Source organism: Hyperolius riggenbachi, chromosome 6 (genome assembly GCF_040937935.1).
Source record: "Hyperolius riggenbachi isolate aHypRig1 chromosome 6, aHypRig1.pri, whole genome shotgun sequence".
In the NCBI taxonomy this organism is placed as follows: domain Eukaryota; kingdom Metazoa; phylum Chordata; class Amphibia; order Anura; family Hyperoliidae; genus Hyperolius; species Hyperolius riggenbachi.
In genome coordinates this window covers 166,689,029-166,707,277 of record NC_090651.1, presented here as the reverse complement: position 1 = coordinate 166,707,277, position 18,249 = coordinate 166,689,029, and the positions used below count along the sequence as shown (strand labels likewise).

Below are 18,249 nucleotides of genomic sequence, written 5' to 3'. Positions count from 1 at the left end.
ATTTAGAGACACTTTGCAGCGTTTCTGGCCTATTTTACTAAATGATGCAAAAATAGCCGAAATAATTGGCCCACGACCTTTACTCACCGCAAGACGTAACAAAAATCTTGCTGATATACTCACCCAATCAGAATATAAAAGTAAAAAAATTCCTTTTTTTAAAAAGCGCAATGGGATGACACCCTGTAAAAAATGTTCGGTTTGTCAATATGTGGACAAAACTGATACTTTTACTAATTCTGCAGGGGACAAGTTGTATAGCATCAGATGTCCTGTTGACTGTCTGAGCACATATGTCGTATATCAGATGACTTGTCCGTGCAATAACCATTATGTGGGCAAGACAGAAAGAGAATTGCGCACTAGAATTCAGGAACATGTAAGAGCTATAATCGATTCATCAAAGGAAGAAAAAAGAGATAAAACCCCAATAGCTTCACATTTTGCTGAATACCACAATTCAGATCCGATAGGATTAAAATTTAAGGCCATTTATCGTTTGGATCCAGGGATGAGATATTGCAATATGAGGGCTCAATTAATCAAAAAAGAAAGTTTTTGGATATATCAGCTAAAAACTCTGGTCCCTTTGGGACTTAATGTTGATCTAAACCTAAAGGTTTTTCTGAAATAGTCCCCTGTGTGATAGAATATTTGTTAGGCATGATTTGCTGTATTCTGACCGATCAATTGAGCCTGTTGTGGCTCTTTTGCTTGAGCCTGCTGTGTTTGAATTTGACCACAAGATGTCTCTGTAATACACTACTTGCTGCTACCCCATCATCACCATTAGATGGAGTCTTTTTGGAAATTTGCCAAACTGACTAGATGATATAAATGCATGGTCATGGGTGACAGCTTACGTGGTGACGTAGCACGTCCTGACGAAGCTCCGGTGGGCGGAGCGAAACGCGTAGACGTCATGCTACGCAGTACGCTACAGGGAGTCGTGCTCTGACTGATACAGGCCGCCGCCATTACCGCATGTTCGAGCCGTTTTGATCAGCCAATACATTGGAGCCATTACGGGCCATCTTTCAATTTATGGAGTTGGTGTTTTCAAGTTACACTACCGGATCAGATAAGTGACATCTTTCATATCTGGGATTAATGTCCGCAATGCAATGACTTTGTATCCAGATGCCTGCTTGCAGCATTCGTTATATTGCGTTTAAAATCAGGCGCCCTGATGTGAGTGGGACATTACTAGTTGCTTTACAACATCGCCTGGTTTAAACAATCTGCCATATAACCACCAAAACTTGGCTGACAACTTACAAGTGATATCCCTCATATGCGGAGAAATTGTTCGCAATACAGTGACTCTGTATCTAGATGACTGCTTGCAGCATTCTCTATACTGCGTTCTAGACCAGGCGGACTGACGCGAGTGGGGCATTACCAGCTGTTTTACAACACTTTTCAGCTCAAAAAGCTGCCATATAACCATCAACATTGGCTGATAACCTATATGCATGCTCCGTTGATAAATATGGACGTCTGGTATTAGGATATCCTCGCAGATCTGGATGAATAGGAATTTGACTTTGCATAAGTTCTGATCCGGATAACTCTACTTCATATATTTTCCTTCAGAATCTGCAAATGCATCACTGAACTGAGTCAATTCTTAAGATGTGTGGGCTTACTGCTGTCACAATGGAGGCTGTATTGCTACATTAACGGTACTGTGACAGGATTCAGGCTTTTGGATTGACTTTATTTAACGCCTGCAGATATAGGACATTCGCATGGCTCTTCTAGATATTCTATTTGGTTGATCAATATATGTGGCTCTGGCTTGATGAATACTAAGCGGCCTATTTACAGTTATCAGTTTACCGGCTCCTTGTCATTATATGAATAGCTTATGTTTGATCATATTGGTCACACCTTTTCTATACTCTGTGAGTGGTTATAATCATACTCAATTAATATAATGGTTTCCTCACAGCGGTTGGCTATGGTGTCCCCAATAAGTCTACCATGACTCAATTTAAATTTTGGGGTTACCTTAATTATCTCACCTCATACTGACATCTTTTGACATTGGCCATATTGGTTGCACCAGGATCTGCCCTCTGTGAGTGGTTATGACCATAGCTGTCTTACCTCATTTGGTCTCCTCACGGGAATATTATGTTGGTGCCACCAAGGTGCAATGAATTATCTGGACTAGGTCCCATGGTTACTGCCTAGAATTATTTAAAGAATACGGGCATCTTTTGACATTGACCATATTGGTTGCGCCAGGATTTGCCCTCTGTGAGTGGTTATGACCATAGCCGTTCTAAATATCTGGGTCTCCTCGCGGAGGTATTATGTTGGTGCCACCAAGGTGCAATGAATTATTTGGACTACTTTCCCATGGCTACTGCTTATATTTATTAAGCTATATATAGCCCCTAGCCAGTATCATATGTTTTTTAGATCTGTTGAGATATATTATACCACTGATAGTTGGATGTGATCTGACTTATTAAATTGCTATTCATATTCATACGGGGTTGTTTGTACTGTCCTTGACAGTTGCAGCACATAGTATTGTATTTGTCAATACTTAAATCTATATGCCAGGTTATTTCCTGACATTTTTTCTATAATATATGTGTGTGCCTTTTTAAACTATTTTGAATAAAGTGCAGTTTTTTGAGCAGCATATACTGGTTTTGTCCTTTCCTCTTTTTTCATACTTTAGCATCCAGCCTGGTAACTATAGCCGCACAAAGCTAAGGGATCACAGACTGCATTTTTTTTGGTTTTGAAAATCAGGTTCACTGTGTCTTTGCTGACTGCTTCCTGGTTCCTGATTAAGGATTTAAGTCACCAACCCCAAATTAGCAAGAAAGCCAGGCAAGTAGCATTTTAAAGATAACTTAACAATGGCAGCTCTACAGGGTAATTCATGTTAGTCAGTGTTGCTCGGATACCTCATTATCCTATTCGAGTTTGGTCGAATTCGGATAGTAAACTATGCGAATTCACTCGAAGTTTGATATTCGAGTTAATCGAATATCCGATTCGACCTCGGATATCCGACGTCACTATCCGAGCTGGCCTTAAATAATCCTCCTCCTCCTCCCCCTCCCCTCCTCCATTATGTGTCTTGGACACCTCTAAATTAAGTACAATTTTTTTTACCCCAAATTGATGCAGGCAGGAGGCAGCTATTGTTGAGCGTAATAGCTGGTGGCGCATGGGCAGCAGCACATTGTAATGTGTTCCCTGGCAGTGGAGAGGAGACATAGACAGCAGGAGGAAATATAACAGCAGGCAGCGTGAGGAGGATAAGTGTGTGGCAGACTGGCATTTGGCAGCAGGCAGGAGGGCAGGCAGCGAGACATAGTAGGCCCTGGGTCCTAGCGGTGGTTCCAGGGCCGTAAATACACAGCATGAGGTTCGAGACAGCTGTCGTGAAGCCCACATTGTGTCCAATACACAATTGGGACAGCACAGTTTTCAACCCGGACACCTCTAAATTAATTACAATTTATTTTTTTCAAAATAATGCAGCTATTGTTGAGCGTAATAGCTGGTGGCGCATGGGCAGCAGCACCTTGTAATGTGTTCCCTGGCAGTGGAGACACACAGACAGCAGGAAGAAATACAGCAGCAGCAGCAGCAGGTGTAATGTGTGTGTGCGCCACTTCATGTCCCCCTCTCGCCGACAACAGGGGCCAGGAATTCTCCTTCCACCCAAGCCTGGTTCATTTTGAGAACCGTCAGTCTGTCCACAGACTTGTGAGACAGACGAGATCGATTCTCAGTGACGACTCCACCGGCTGCACTGAAGCAACAGTACGCTGGAAGGGGGGCAGGAGAGCACTTCCAGGGCGTACTGCGCAAGATCGCTCCAGATCGGCAGGTGCTTGACCCAATACTCCATGGGATCAACAGGGGCCACGCTGTCAAGCCCGCTGAAGGACCCCATGTAGTCAGCCACCATGCGGGTCAAGCGCTGTCTGTGACTGGAGAAGGATGCTGCTGCAGGCACCTCCTCTCTAGTCCCTGGTAGCTCTACACTCATGTAGAGCTCGTTGGTCAGAGACAGCAGGTCTGTGGTGCGTGTGCGCTTGCTGCTGGTGGATGCAGGCACCTGCTGCTGCCTCTGTGCTGGCTGGACAGTGGGGGTGGATGACTCAGGGAAGGCTTCCTGCAAGCGCTCAACAAGGAACAGCTGCAAATCCCTCATTTGTTGCGCATGGTCTCCTCCTGCAGGCAGGAACTGGCTGAGCTTCCCCTTCAGACGTGGGTCCAGCATCATGCAGATCCAGATGTCCTCCCTCTTCTTCATCTGGATGACGCTTGGGTCCTTGTGCAGGCACCTCAGCATGTGCGCTGCCAATGGGAAGAGTCTGGCCACGTCTGCTGGCACATCATCGGCAGCCCCAGAGCTGACAGGGCTGTCCTCCTCTTCCTCTGCCCCCTCCACCCCCGTACCAGTCCAGCTGCGCTCTGCTGCTCCCCCTCATCAGCAGCAAGGTCAGGGACCTCCACCAACTCCAAGCCCTCCTCAGAGGTGGCCTGTGAAGCTGCCTGCAGCTCCTGCTGGTCCAAGGCTGCCGCTCCCTCTTCCACCAGTGCATACAGGGCCCTGTCCAGCACACACACCAAGGGGACCCACTCGCACACCATTGCATGGTCCCTGCTCACCATGTTGGTGGCCTGCAGGAAGGGTGCCAGGACTGAGCACACCTGCTACATGTGCCCCCCGTCTTTCGTGGAGATGATGGACGGGAGGTTGGTGGCGGCACGCCCAGTTGCAGTGAGGGAGGCAACTGTTGCTCGTGCAACGTACTGGCTGACAGCCTGCCTCTGTTCAACCAAACGCTCCAACATCGCCAGGGTGGAGTTCCAGCGAGTTGGAACATCGATCATGAGCCGGTGCTGTGGCAGGTGCAGCTCCTTCTGCACCTCTTCCAGGCTCGCCACGGCTGCAGGCGAGCGCCGGAAATGACGCACAACCTTCCTTGCCGCCTCAAGGAGTCGGTCCATCCCCTGGTAGGTCCGCAGGAACTTTTGGACTACCAGGTTTAGGACGTGCGCCAGGCAGGGGATGTGGGTCAGGTCTCCCTTGTTGATGGCAGCAACAAGGTTTGCCCCATTGTCAGACACCACCTCTCCGACTCTGAGGCCTCTGGGGGTCAGCCAATTCCTCTCCTGCTCTCGGAGTTTGGCCAGGACGTGGTTCGCCGTCAGTTTGGTCTTCCCCAGGCTGACCAATTCCAGCAGCGCTTGGCAGTGGCGGGGCTTCACGCTGCTGCTGAGGCGGGGGGTTTGGGCTGGTGTGCCGGAGGATGGAAGCGGATCAGAGGAACCTGCTGCTGTTCCGCTGACCCTGCATGGTGGCACCACCCACTGCGTTGTTGGTGCTGCTGCTCTGACAGTGCCCGATGCTGCTCCCCCCTCATCACCCCCTTCCATCAAGCTGACCCAATGCGCGGTGAAGGACAGATAGCGGCCTGTCCCAAACCGGCTGCTCCACGAGTCCATGGTGACGTGGACCTGTTGACCCACCGCGTGATCCAGCCCTCTCCCGTCATTGGCCATCACAGAACGGTGAAGTGCAGGGATGGCCGTGCAGAGCCGGGACAAGGTCCACGAGCACCCAAGGCTGAGAGACCAACTGTGCCCTCCATCCCTCCCACCCCAGCCGTCACACACTGATTTCTGATAGACTAAGAGGCGCCCCAGGGCCTCCAACCCCCCCAACACCTTAATCTCTAGTTATCTGGCTTGCAGTCACTGTCATGTATCAACTTCTCTTATTTCTCTCTGCTTCAAACACAATATAGAAATGATAGTTGAGCTGAGTGCGCCCCTTCCTACACAGCGCCCTGAGGCTGGAGCCTCTCTCGCCTCTGCCTCGGCCCAGCCCTGTGGCCGTGCGTGAGAAAAAATGTCGGCTGGGGATTGGCCAATCAGGGGCTGCACACATCAGGAGCGCACGCATGTCGCTCCCCTCCTGCACAAGGGAATAAGGCAGGAGTTGGGAGCACATGGCCCGTGCCAGCAAGCCGTTCAGCTGACGCACGCGACGGCTGCTGGGAGGCAGAACCCTGACCACCCCCTGGAAGGTGTCGCTGAGCAGGGTCTGGCGACGCCTTTTGCTGGCACGGGAATCAGTGGAGGGAGCAGAGGAGGCCACTGAGGACTGGCTGCCAGAACAGGCCTCAGTGTCGGTGGGCAGGAGTTGCAGAGGGAGGAGGAGCAGTGCGTTGCTGACGCACTCCTGCTGGTGCTGCTGGAGGAGGTGGAGGAGGGCGGGTGGCTGCTGCCGACGGCTTCACAGTGGTGGCGGGTCTGCCACTGCCAGTGCCAGCTTCCTTCAACTTCATGAACTCTTCATGCTCATGAAAGTGTTTCCCTGCAAGATGGTTGACCAGAGAGGTGGTGCCAAACGCAGAGGGCTCCTTCCCTCTGCTGAGCTGCTTTCGGCACTGGTTGCAGGTGGCATACTTGCACTCTAAATATGGCAGGGTGAAAAAATTCCATATTGGGGAGGTGAAGTTGCCTCTTCGGCTGGAAGGTGCTGCTGCCGCTGGTCTTCCTGTGGTGGTTGGGTGGGGGGGGGGGGGGGGGGGGGGGGTTTGGTGCAGCTGGTGGTGGCACTGGCAGAACTCGTCTCCTGATCAGCACGCTGTGTGGCCTGCATACCACGCCCACTTGTGATCCTATAATCAAAACACAATATCAGCGCAGCCAAGCAAATCCTAACATGTGGAACACTACATATATATCGCAGCCAAAGTCCAACGTCTCAGCAAAACGTCTTCAATCAACATAAAATAGTACACTTCAGCGCGAGTTCACTTGTATCCACCACCGAAAACACCATAAAAATAATGCGCTTACCAGATTATCACAGACCTTAACTACAGGGTCTGCAATATGGCTTTATGAGGTCAGCAGCAGGTGTCTTCGCAGCCGGCCTCCTCTCCAGACAAGCCGAACAATCTAATCCTCAATTGCAGTATTTCACCAGAAATGAAGCATGCAAAGAGACAATGCACATCTAAGCGTATCTACAGCGATTTTAATAGCTCATTAAAAAAACATAAAGGTTTTAAAATGTCACTCACATTTGGGCCCTTATGACAGGGACCCACAAGGAAAAACAGCACTTAAAACATAGGACGCCGTCCAGCCACACGTCCGCCTCGTCCGACCGGTTTCACTGTCAAAGTTTCATCAGGGACTAAAAGACAAAGTGGCTGGATATACCCTTTTATAGTATTTACCTTAATTAGGCTGCAAGTGTGCGGAGGAAGCCGCTCCGGAGAACGCCATCAGCACTTCCGGGAAGATGGTGATGCACTCCACGCACCATCACTTCCGTTTCCGCCTCCCTGTGGGAGCAATACGTATTTCCGGAAGCTAATTACGGATCCGTATACAAAAACAACACGTATTTCCGGATATCTACGTATCCGTATGTGGCAAACCTCCAAGTTAATGGATGTATATAGAAAGAAGGATTACAGCAACAATTATATTAAAAACTATAATCCTATAAGGATGATCTTTATGGAATGATCATTCCATTCAATCTGACTTGAATAAACTTATTATTCTAACGGCGAAATCAGCAACAATTATATTAAAAACTATAATCCTATAAGGATGATCTTTATGGAATGATCATTCCATTCAATCTGACTTGAATAAACTTATTATTATTCTAACGGCGAAATCGTGGGGATGAACGGCGTCCCATTTACAATAATCAAAACATTTCTTATCCAACACTGCCATCTCCTGGTGACAAAAATTCATTACATACTAAAAACATTTCATATATAAAATCAGTCCATTTCTTGTCCTACACTACCATCTACTGGTGATAAAATTTCATTACATGCTGGAAAAAAAAGTTACATAATGGAAATTCAATCACTCTTTAATATATAATCCAACATTCCTATCTAGTGGTTGAAATTCATACTAATAAACTCATCCAAAACCTCATATATTAGAAATAAAACAGTTTAAATCTAATTCAACATTTAATCCATGTGGTACCATACAATTCAACTCATATATCCATTTTGTCTCTAATTTTGACACTTCTCTTATTTTATTGTATTTTATTGGAACCTCTTGGAGAGGTTCCAATAAAATAAGAGAAATGTCAAAATTAGAGACAAAATGGATATATGAGTTGAATTGTATGGTACCACATGGATTAAATGTTGAATTAGATTTAAACTGTTTTATTTCTAATATATGAGGTTTTGGATGAGTTTATTAGTATGAATTTCAACCACTAGATGGGAATGTTGGATTATATATTAAAGAGTGATTGCATTTCCAATATGTAACTTTTTTTTTCCAGCATGTAATGAAATTTTATCACCAGTAGATGGTAGTGTAGGACAAGAAATGGACTGATTTTATATATGAAATGTTTTTAGTATGTAATGAATTTTTGTCACCAGGAGATGGCAGTGTTGGATAAGAAATGTTTTGATTATTGTATATGGGACGCCGTTCATCCCCACGATTTCGCCGTTAGAATAATATTAAGTTTATTCAAGTCAGATTGAATGGAATGATCATTCCATAAAGATCATCCTTATAGGATTATAGTTTTTAATATAATTTTTGCTGTAATCCTTCTTTCTATATACATCCATTAACTTGGAGGTTTGCCACATACGGATACGTAGATATCCGGAAATACGTGTTGTTTTTGTATACGGATCCGTAATTAGCTTCCGGAAATACGTATTGCTCCCACAGGGAGGCGGAAACGGAAGTGATGGTGCGTGGAGCGCATCACCATCTTCCCGGAAGTGCTGATGGCGTTCTCCGGAGCGGCTTCCTCCGCACACTTGCAGCCTAATTAAGGTAAATACTATAAAAGGGTATATCCAGCCACTTTGTCTTTTAGTCCCTGATGAAACTTTGACAGTGAAACCGGTCGGACGAGGCGGACGTGTGGCTGGACGGCGTCCTATGTTTTAAGTGCTGTTTTTCCTTGTGGGTCCCTGTCATAAGGGCCCAGATGTGAGTGACATTTTAAAACCTTTATGTTTTTTTAATGAGCTATTAAAATCGCTGTAGATACGCTTAGATGTGCATTGTCTCTTTGCATGCTTCATTTCTGGTGAAATACTGCAATTGAGGATTAGATTTTTCGGCTTGTCTGGAGAGGAGGCCGGCTGCGAAGACACCTGCTGCTGACCTCATAAAGCCATATTGCAGACCCTGTAGTTAAGGTCTGTGATAATCTGGTAAGCGCATTATTTTTATGGTGTTTTCGGTGGTGGATACAAGTGAACTCGCGCTGAAGTGTACCACTTGTGATCCTGCCCATGCCTGCGATGCTGATCCTTCTAGCAAGGTCCGCAGACGCATCCTCCTCCTCAGAGCTGATGAAATCCCCACTCCCAGGACCTGGCAACCAGTCTTTGTCCTTCACAGTGTCATCATCATCCTCCCCCTCCGCAAACATGTCCTGCTGGGATCCCCCCAAACTCCCCTTCTGCATGCATGAGCGGATGGACAGTCACCACTGTCTGACTGTCCAAAGCATCATCCCCCAAAGTGCCCATCAGCATTCCTTCCTCCTCCAATTCTGCCGCAACAGCACTCCATAACCCCGCTGTGCTTGGGGATAAGAAGGTGCTGAGTGACAGGGTGCTGGTGTCGCCCGCTGGGGCTGGAGAACTGCACTCCTCCTCCTCCCCAGGCAGTGCTAGTCGGTTGCTGCTGCCCTTGCGAACAGGCGTGGTGGCGGGGGTGGAGGACTCAGTTCCAGAGCTAATGGTGGCCTGCCCATCCACCATCAGTTCCACCACAGCGTCTGCGTCCTTCTCCTCAATAGGACGGCTACGACCTGGCGGTGGGAGGAACATCTGCGCCACACGCTGCTGCTGCTGCTGCTGTGTCTCTGCAGAGTGACTCCCAGCTGTTGGGCGGCCAAGGCGTCCACGGCCAGTGGCTAATGGCGGAATAGCCACTGGTGCAGATGCAGAACTGCGCATGGTGGTGGTGGCGTGGCTGCCACGCCCACTACCTCCTCTCTTGGCGATGCCCTTGCTGCCCTTGCCCAAACCGCGGCTGCCAGTGCCAGACATCGTATATTTTTAATATACAAATGAAAAAAAAAACGTATGTATGTAAAGGCAGGTGGGACAAGTGGGGTACTTTAATGGGGTGGGAATGGTGGTGGTGGGTGTGTGAGGTGACGAACAGGTGTACTCTACAGCAGAGATCGGTGTAGCGCTAACGAGAGAGTGCGCAGTGCGCACACAAAGACCCTAGCTGACGCTGACTGACGGTGTCCCTATACATAGACTACAGAACAAGTCAGCAAATACACAATAGAAGTAATAGAAAGAAATAGGACGGGTGTAGCACTAACAAGAAGGTGCGGACAGCGCAGATGTGCACTGCGCACACAAAGACCCTAGCTGATGCTGACTGACGGTGTCCCTATACACAGACTACAGTACAATTCAGCGAATACACAATAAATGTAATATATAAACAATAGGACGGGTGTAGCACTAACTGGAGGGTGCGGACAGCGCAGATGTGCACTGTGCACACAAAGACCCTAGGTGACGCTGACTGACGGTGTCCCTATACACAGACTACAGTACAATTCAGCGAATACACAATAGAAGTAATATATAAACAATAGGATGGGTGTAGCACTAACGAGAGGGTGCGGACAGCGCAGATGTGCACTGCGCACACAAAGACCCTAGGTAACCTGGTGACGGACGGTCCCTATACAAAGACTAGAGTACACTACAGTACTAACTAAACAATAGAAGAATCTAGCTAAATAATAAAACAGGTGTGACTAGATTACAGAGAGCAGATACAGCAGGACAGATATAGCAGTAAAGCTGGGCCTTGCTAACTACAAAATTGTACAAATCTATCTAACACAGAAGTAGTAGTAGTACAGTAGAGTAGGACAGGTGAGAGCACAGGTAAGGTAACTAGAATCTAGAGCACAGAGCAGGGCAGGCTGCCTTGCCTAGGCACAGGGCCTAGCTGCTGGCTGCAGGCCTGCAGCAGCACCAGTGACAGACTGTCTCCCTCCCTAGTCCCTAGTAATCACACAAACTAAACTGCCTAAAATACAATCTATCTACAATACAAAGCAATACAGTTCAATATCAAGTGTTGGAGTGTAAAAACGCTAGGTTTAGAACAATAGAAATGCACTTGCACACAGACAAAAAGCACTGGAGCAGTCTCTCAGTAAGTAAGTCGCAAGCAGGACGAGTGAGACAAGATGGCGTCCGCTATTTATAGAGGGGGGGCTTGGCCAGGCTCCCCCTCTGTGATTGGCTGTAGTCAGAGGGCTGGGAGCCCTCTGATTCGCTTGTGAGGACTCGAGGTGACGTCTGTCGTGACGCTATCCGAGCTCTTGACGCTATCCGAGCTCGGATAGCTAGGATATCTCCGGATAGCTGCTTGCTATCCGAGTGCGCTCGGATAGCACAGCCCGGATAGCTAATACTATTCGAGCTCGGTATTCGAGCTCGAATAGTGAAAAAAGAGCTAGGATATCCGAGTATCTCGGATATCCTAGCTCAGATGAGCACCACTGATGTTAGTTTGCTTTTAGCATATTAGAAAGACACATTTTTGGGCATGTCACATGAAAAAAGCATTAGTATTTCAAAACTGTAGTAGAATTTCCTACTGGTTATAGATAGCTATGACTGGTATCCTCAGTGTCTTTTGCTCTTTAACAACCTCCTCTCCTTTTAAAGTGACTCTGTAACAAAAATTACAACGTTTTTTCTACCATCCTAAAAGTTCCTAAACCTATTCTAATCTGTTCTGGCTCACTGCAGCACTTTGTACTATCACGGTCTCTGTAATAAATCAATGTATCTTTCCCTTGTCAGACTTGTCGGCCTGTGTCTGGAAGGCTGCCAACTCTTCCCTGCTGGTCTGTTCCTCTATGCACACTCCAGTGTGTGTTTTATTTACATAAGCCAGCAGCTTCTCTGCTATCTTATCAGTGATAGAAGAGAGCTGGATAAAAATCTTCCTCTGTTAGGCTGTGAAAGTAGCTGGTCTGTCACATACTGAGGAATTAACGACATAGGTAGAGCTGTCTGCAGGAAGCCTGTAATGTTCAGTGCATGAGAGAAGCTGGGGACAGAAGGTAAACACACAAATGATCTTTTGAGATTCAAAAGGAAAGCTGTATACAGCCTGCTTGTGTATGGATGTATTTTCTATGTGTGGACATACTGTACATCAACCTACTTCCTGTTTTGGTGGCCATTTTGTTTGTTTATAAACAAACTTTTTAAAACTGTTATTGACTACTTTTAATGCGGCGGGGAGCGGCGAAATTGTGACAAAGGGTAATAGGAGATGTCCCCTAACACACTGGTATGTTTACTTTTGTGCGATTTTAACAATACAGAGTCTCTTTAAAGGGAACCTAAACTGAGAAGGATATGGATTTTTCCTTTTAAAATAATACCAGTTGCCTGACTCTCCTGCTGATCCTGTCTCTAATACATTTAGCCACAGCCCCTCAACAAGCATGCAGATCAGGTGCTCTGACTGAAGTCAGACTGGATTAGCTGCCTGCTTGTTTCAGGTGTGTGATTCAGCCACTGCTGCAGCCAAAGAGACCTGCAGGACTGACAAGCAGATGGTATTGTTTAAAAGGAAACATCCATATCCCTCTCAGTTTAGGTTCCCTTTAAATACTTGACGTTTACTCCAGTTTCTTTTTTATTTTAGAGTTACCAAGTATCTAGTGTGCACTCCTCATTTCCTATTTCTGCTTATTTTAATCTCCCTCTACATTCCACTGCTTTGTGATTCTACTTTGCCAGACCAAAAACAATGAAAAATATTAAATTGGGCATAGTGTGCCTCCATGAAGAATACACTCTGTTCCTGAACAAAACAACAAAAAAAAGTGTGACAAAAGAATCTTATACCAACCTGCATAGAAAGCCCTAAGGTCAATCTGAAGACAGTTTTCAAGGAATCGCCGAAGTGGCAACATATGAGTGCTAGGGGCGGTCCAGTCTGTGAGGAAATCCTCCACAACATGATGAATCCTTTCTGGACGTGGCAAAGGCCACTTTTCTGGTCGTGCCTCCATTTGCTGCTCTGTATGTGGAAGTAAAAGTGTTACACTATTTCACAAACATTCCATGACCATGAGTTTACATGTGTGATCTGAATTACAGTTCTGCACTTTAAAATACATATAGTTTGGGTATGTTTGACCTTTGTTTTAGACAAACTGAGTTGGTGGTTTATTTACTACTTTGTCCCTGTGGGGCTTTCTACATTGGCAAAACCAAAAGATTGTTGTGGAGGCACATTTCTGAATACCTACAGAATGTGGGCAGTAGCGAGTCATTCACCCCCATTGCCGACATGTAAGACAATGCCACCGTTGTACTTCAAATGGCCTGCGATAGAGTCCACAGTACAATACATACCCTCTTCCCTTTTTTGCTCTCCCGGGGGCTTGGGGTGTGTAGGCCCCCCCCCCCATGTCCCCCTCCTCTTTCCTTCCCCACCATCCCAACATCCCTCTGCCCCCCCTTTTCCCATTCCTCCTCCTTCCCACTGTCACACCTCAAGCACCCTTTTTGCCAGCTTCTCCCTGGTCCCATACCACCCCAGTGCCAGTGGCCCTTGGTGGTCTGTTGCAATGCTCTCCCTCTTGCCCATGTACACAGGCACTTTACATGCATCAATGGCTGTTGATAACCCAGATTGCATGTATATGCTGACATCTGTGTGTATACCCATGCATGTCCACTCTTTCCTGTATGTGAGCCTATTGTTTCTAGCCATGTGGCCCCGCCGATCTCTGCACGGCTTTGCCATCCACTTGACCCACCCAGGACTGTTTTTTGATCTTTGTGGTGTCCAGATAATGACGCACATAGGTTCCTTGCTGGTTCAGCACTCATCTACCCCGCACTTTATGGACTTTGTGGTGCTCACACTGTAACCTATTGCTGCCCGAACCTTTGGCTCGCCGCTGTGATTGTGCTGAATGTTTCTTCCCTGGACGTACATCCTCATCTGGAAAAGTCTGCTGCGATCGTCAATCTCACATGAACTGTGTTTGACGTGAATTGCACTGGAGTGGTGAGAACTTATATACCCCTTGCTACCTTTCAGCCTGCATAATGCACACATTTGCTATTGAACAGCTTCTCTTTGCATCTATATACTTACTATTTTCCCATGTGCTAGCATGTGTATAGCTGTATATAGTGTATTGATGAAACAAACCGCATGTCCCTTTGGGCTGTCCATGCTGATTAAGAGAACGCTTTACCTGTGCCTAGCTTGGGTTTGTAGTGACCCCCCATATATAGCCAAGTCCTGATTAGCTGGCCAGCTGTGTGATTGTATGGTGATGCATGTGAGGTGGGATGGCCATCTCATGCTGTTTTTAGTTGTTTCAATATTATTATTCTGAGTGATAAAGAAATTTGATACTTTTTGAATACGTGTGTTGAGATAACCTGCAGCTAATTTACCTCTCCTAACCTGTGCTGCTTTTAGATATGACTTTGCGTGCTTCACATGTTTAACATAAAAAGAGAATAATGTGAAAGGACCTTTTGCTTATTGCTACTAAAAAACAAACTCTTGATTTTATAACCCTAGTTTTATAAAAATAAATAAATAAAAGGACATTATACAAACATGGACAGCACAGCGGCTTTGCAGAATGGAGGCCCTGGTTCAAATCCCAGCCAGGGCACTATCTGCACAGGGTTTGTATGGTCTCCATACGTCTCTGTGGATTTCTTCCAGGCACACTGGCTTCCTCCCATAATCCACAATCATACAGACAAGTTAATTGAATTCGCCCTAAATATTGGCCCTAGATGACGATGGCCATATGACTATGATAGGGATTAGATTGTGAGCTCCCCTGAGAGACAGTGACAAGACTATATATACTATATATGTAAAGCGCTGCTACAATTCCTATGCTACTAGTTTCTCTAAACTCTATCTCTCTGTAAAAAAAAAAAACATAGATGCCTCTGTACAGGATTGCTAGTGAAGAACGTAATTTAACCCTTTAGCAGCCAATTTCTTTAGAGGCTTGCAAGTACTCGAGGCCGATTTATTTTAGCACACTTTGCTGTAATGTTTATGGCCACTTGTCACTAGGGGGCAGTGTGGGACAATAAGGGAGGACTTCTTTCAGTTTCTACATTTTCTGTGAGCAGGCAGAGATCAAAGCATTCCAGATAATTACAGCACAACCAGTTATGCTGGTTGGAGGTCAAAAGCAGTGCACTTATCTCAAACTAGAAACTCTATTGAAAATCTACATACTTGCAAGGAAACTAAAATTATCAAAAGTTTATAGCCACATTTAGATGCAAACTTGAGTCAGAATAAAAATCATGCAATTTCTAGATAAAAATAATAGAAATAAATGACCAGAGCTATCTATCTGTAGAGTTGGGCCGAACGGTTCGCCTGCGAACGGTTCCATGCGAACTTCAGTGGTTCGCGTTCGCGTCCCGCAGGCGAACCTTTGCGGAAGTTCGGTTCGCCCCATAATGCACCATGGAGGGTCAACTTTGACCCTCTACATCACAGTCAGCAGGCCCAGTGTAGCCAATTAGGCTACACTAGCCCCTGGAGCCCCACCCCCTTATATAAGGCAGGCAACGGCGGCCATTACGGTCACTCGTGTGCCTGCATTAGTGAGAGTAGGGCGAGCTGCTGCAGACTGTCTCTCATAGGGAAAGATTAGTTAGGCTTAGCTTGTTCCTGGCTGCATACCTGTTCTGTTCAGTGAGACCACTGCATACCTGTTCAGTGAACCTGCCACTGCATACCTGTTCTGTGAACCCACCACTGCATACCTGTTCTGTGAACCCACCACTGCATACCTGTTCTGTGAACCCACCACTGCATACCTGTACTGTGAACCCACCACTGCATACCTGTTCAGTGAACCCACCACTGCATACCTGTTCAGTGAACCCACCACTGCATACCTGTTCAGTGAACCCACCACTGCATACCTGTTCAGTGAACCTGCCACTGCATACCTTTTCTGTGAACCCACCACTGCATACCTGTTCTGTTCAGTGGACCCGCCACTGTATACCTGTTCAGTGAACCTGCCACTGCATACCTGTTGTGTTCAGTGAACCCGCCACTGCATACCTGTTGTGTTCAGTGAACCCGCCACTGTATACCTGTACTGTTCAGTGAACCCGCCACTGCATACCTGTTGTGTTCAGTGAACCCGCCACTGTATACCTGTACTGTTCAGTGAACCCGCCACTGCATACCTGTTCTGTTCAGTGAACCTGCCACTGTATACCTGTTCTGTTCAGTGAACCCGCCACTGTATACCTGTTCAGTGAACCCGCCACTGCATACCTGTTGTGTTCAGTGAACCCGCCACTGTATACCTGTTCTGTTCAGTGAACACGCCACTGTATACCTGTTCAGTGAACCCGCCACTGCATACCTGTTGTGTTCAGTGAACCCGCCACTGTATACCTGTTCAGTGAACCCGCCACTGCATACCTGTTGTGTTCAGTGAACCCGCCACTGTATACCTGTTGTGTTCAGTGAACCCGCCACTGCATACCTGTTGTGTTCAGTGAACCCGCCACTGTATACCTGTTCTGTTCAGTGAACCCGCCACTGTATACCTGTTCAGTGAACCCGCCACTGCATACCTGTTGTGTTCAGTGAACCCGCCACTGTATACCTGTTCTGTTCAGTGAACCCGCCACTGCATACCTGTTGTGTTCAGTGAACCTGCCACTGTATACCTGTACTGTTCAGTAAACCCGCCACTGCATACCTGTTCTGTGAACCCGCCACTGTATACCTGTTCTGTTCAGTGAACCCACCGCATCAGTGCGCATACCTGTGCAGTTAAGTGAACCCACCTACCTACGTGAGTGCACGCAGTGTGATATACCACTCCGTGCATACCCGATATGGACAAAACAGGTAGAGGAAGAGGTAGTGCCAGAGCCAGAGGAAGGCCTCCCGGCAGGTCTGCGCGAGGTCGTGTAAATGTAATTTCGTGTGGACCTGGCCCACAGTACAGTGCTCGGAAGAAGGCACGTCCCATCACCTCCCAAGATTGTCAGGACGTGGTTGAGTATTTAGCGACACAGAACACCTCATCTTGCTCAGCCACCAGCGCTACTACTAGCACCACTTCCGCTGCATTTGACACTTCGCAAGAATTATTTAGTGTTGAAATCACTGATGCACAGCCATTGTTGTTACAGCCAGATGAATTTTCACCAGCTCATATGTCTGAGTTACGCGGCAACACTATGGATGTAACGTGTAAGGAGGATGAAGGACCTACTGATGATGGTGCATGTTTGGATTTGTCTGAGGCAAGCGAAGCTGGGCAGGATGATTACGATGATGACGATGATAGGGATCCTCTGTATATTCCCAATAGAGGAGATGAAGAGGGGGACAGTTCAGAGGGGGAGTCAGAGAGTAGTAGGAGGAGAGAAGTTGCTGAAAGAAGCTGGGGCAGCTCTTCGTCAGAAACAGCTGGTGGCAGTGTCCGGCACCATGTATCGCCACCTATGTACAGCCAGCCAACTTGCCCTTCAGCATCAGCTGCTCAGGTCCCCATAGTGCCCACATCCCAGGGTGGCTCAGCGGTGTGGAAATTTTTTAATGTGTGTGCCTCAGATCGGAGCAAAGCCATCTGTTCGCTCTGCCAACAAAAATTGAGCCGTGGAAAGGCCAACACTCACGTAGGGACAAGTGCCTTACGAAGGCACCTGGAGAAAAGGCACAAACAGCAATGGGATGGCCACCTGAGCAAAAGCAGCAGCAGCACACAAAAGAAAAGTCATCCTCCTTCTCCTCTTCCTCCTTCAGGTGCATCATCTGCTTCTGCCGCTTTCTCCCTTCCACCTTCACAGGCACCCTCCTCCACTCCGCCTCTGCCCTTGAGCGCTTCCTGCTCCTCTGCCCACAGCAGCAGTCAGGTGTCCGTGAAGGAAAGAAGCCAATTTCGGCCAGTCACCCCCTTGTCCGGCGTCTGACAGCTGGCGTGGCTGAACTGTTAGCTCGCCAGCTGTTACCATACCGACTGGTGGACTCTGAGGCCTTCCGTAAATTTGTGGCCATCGGAACACCGCAGTGGAAGATGCCAGGCCGCACTTATTTTTCGAGAAGGCCATACCCCAACTGCACCGTGAAGTTGAGAGGCAAGTGGTGTCATCTCTTGCGAAGAGTGTTGGGTCAAGG

General features: G+C 47.2%; 1 protein-coding gene across 1 annotated transcript in view; it reads right to left on the bottom strand.

Moving 5' to 3' along the window:
- Positions 1-18,249, bottom strand: part of FOXRED2 (FAD dependent oxidoreductase domain containing 2) — a 128,987-nt gene that overhangs the window by 27,885 nt on the left and 82,853 nt on the right. The window contains exon 8 of the mRNA XM_068240182.1: positions 12,943-13,113. Within this exon, the coding sequence (XP_068096283.1) occupies positions 12,943-13,113 (171 nt within the window). The remainder of the gene's footprint in view (positions 1-12,942; positions 13,114-18,249) is intronic.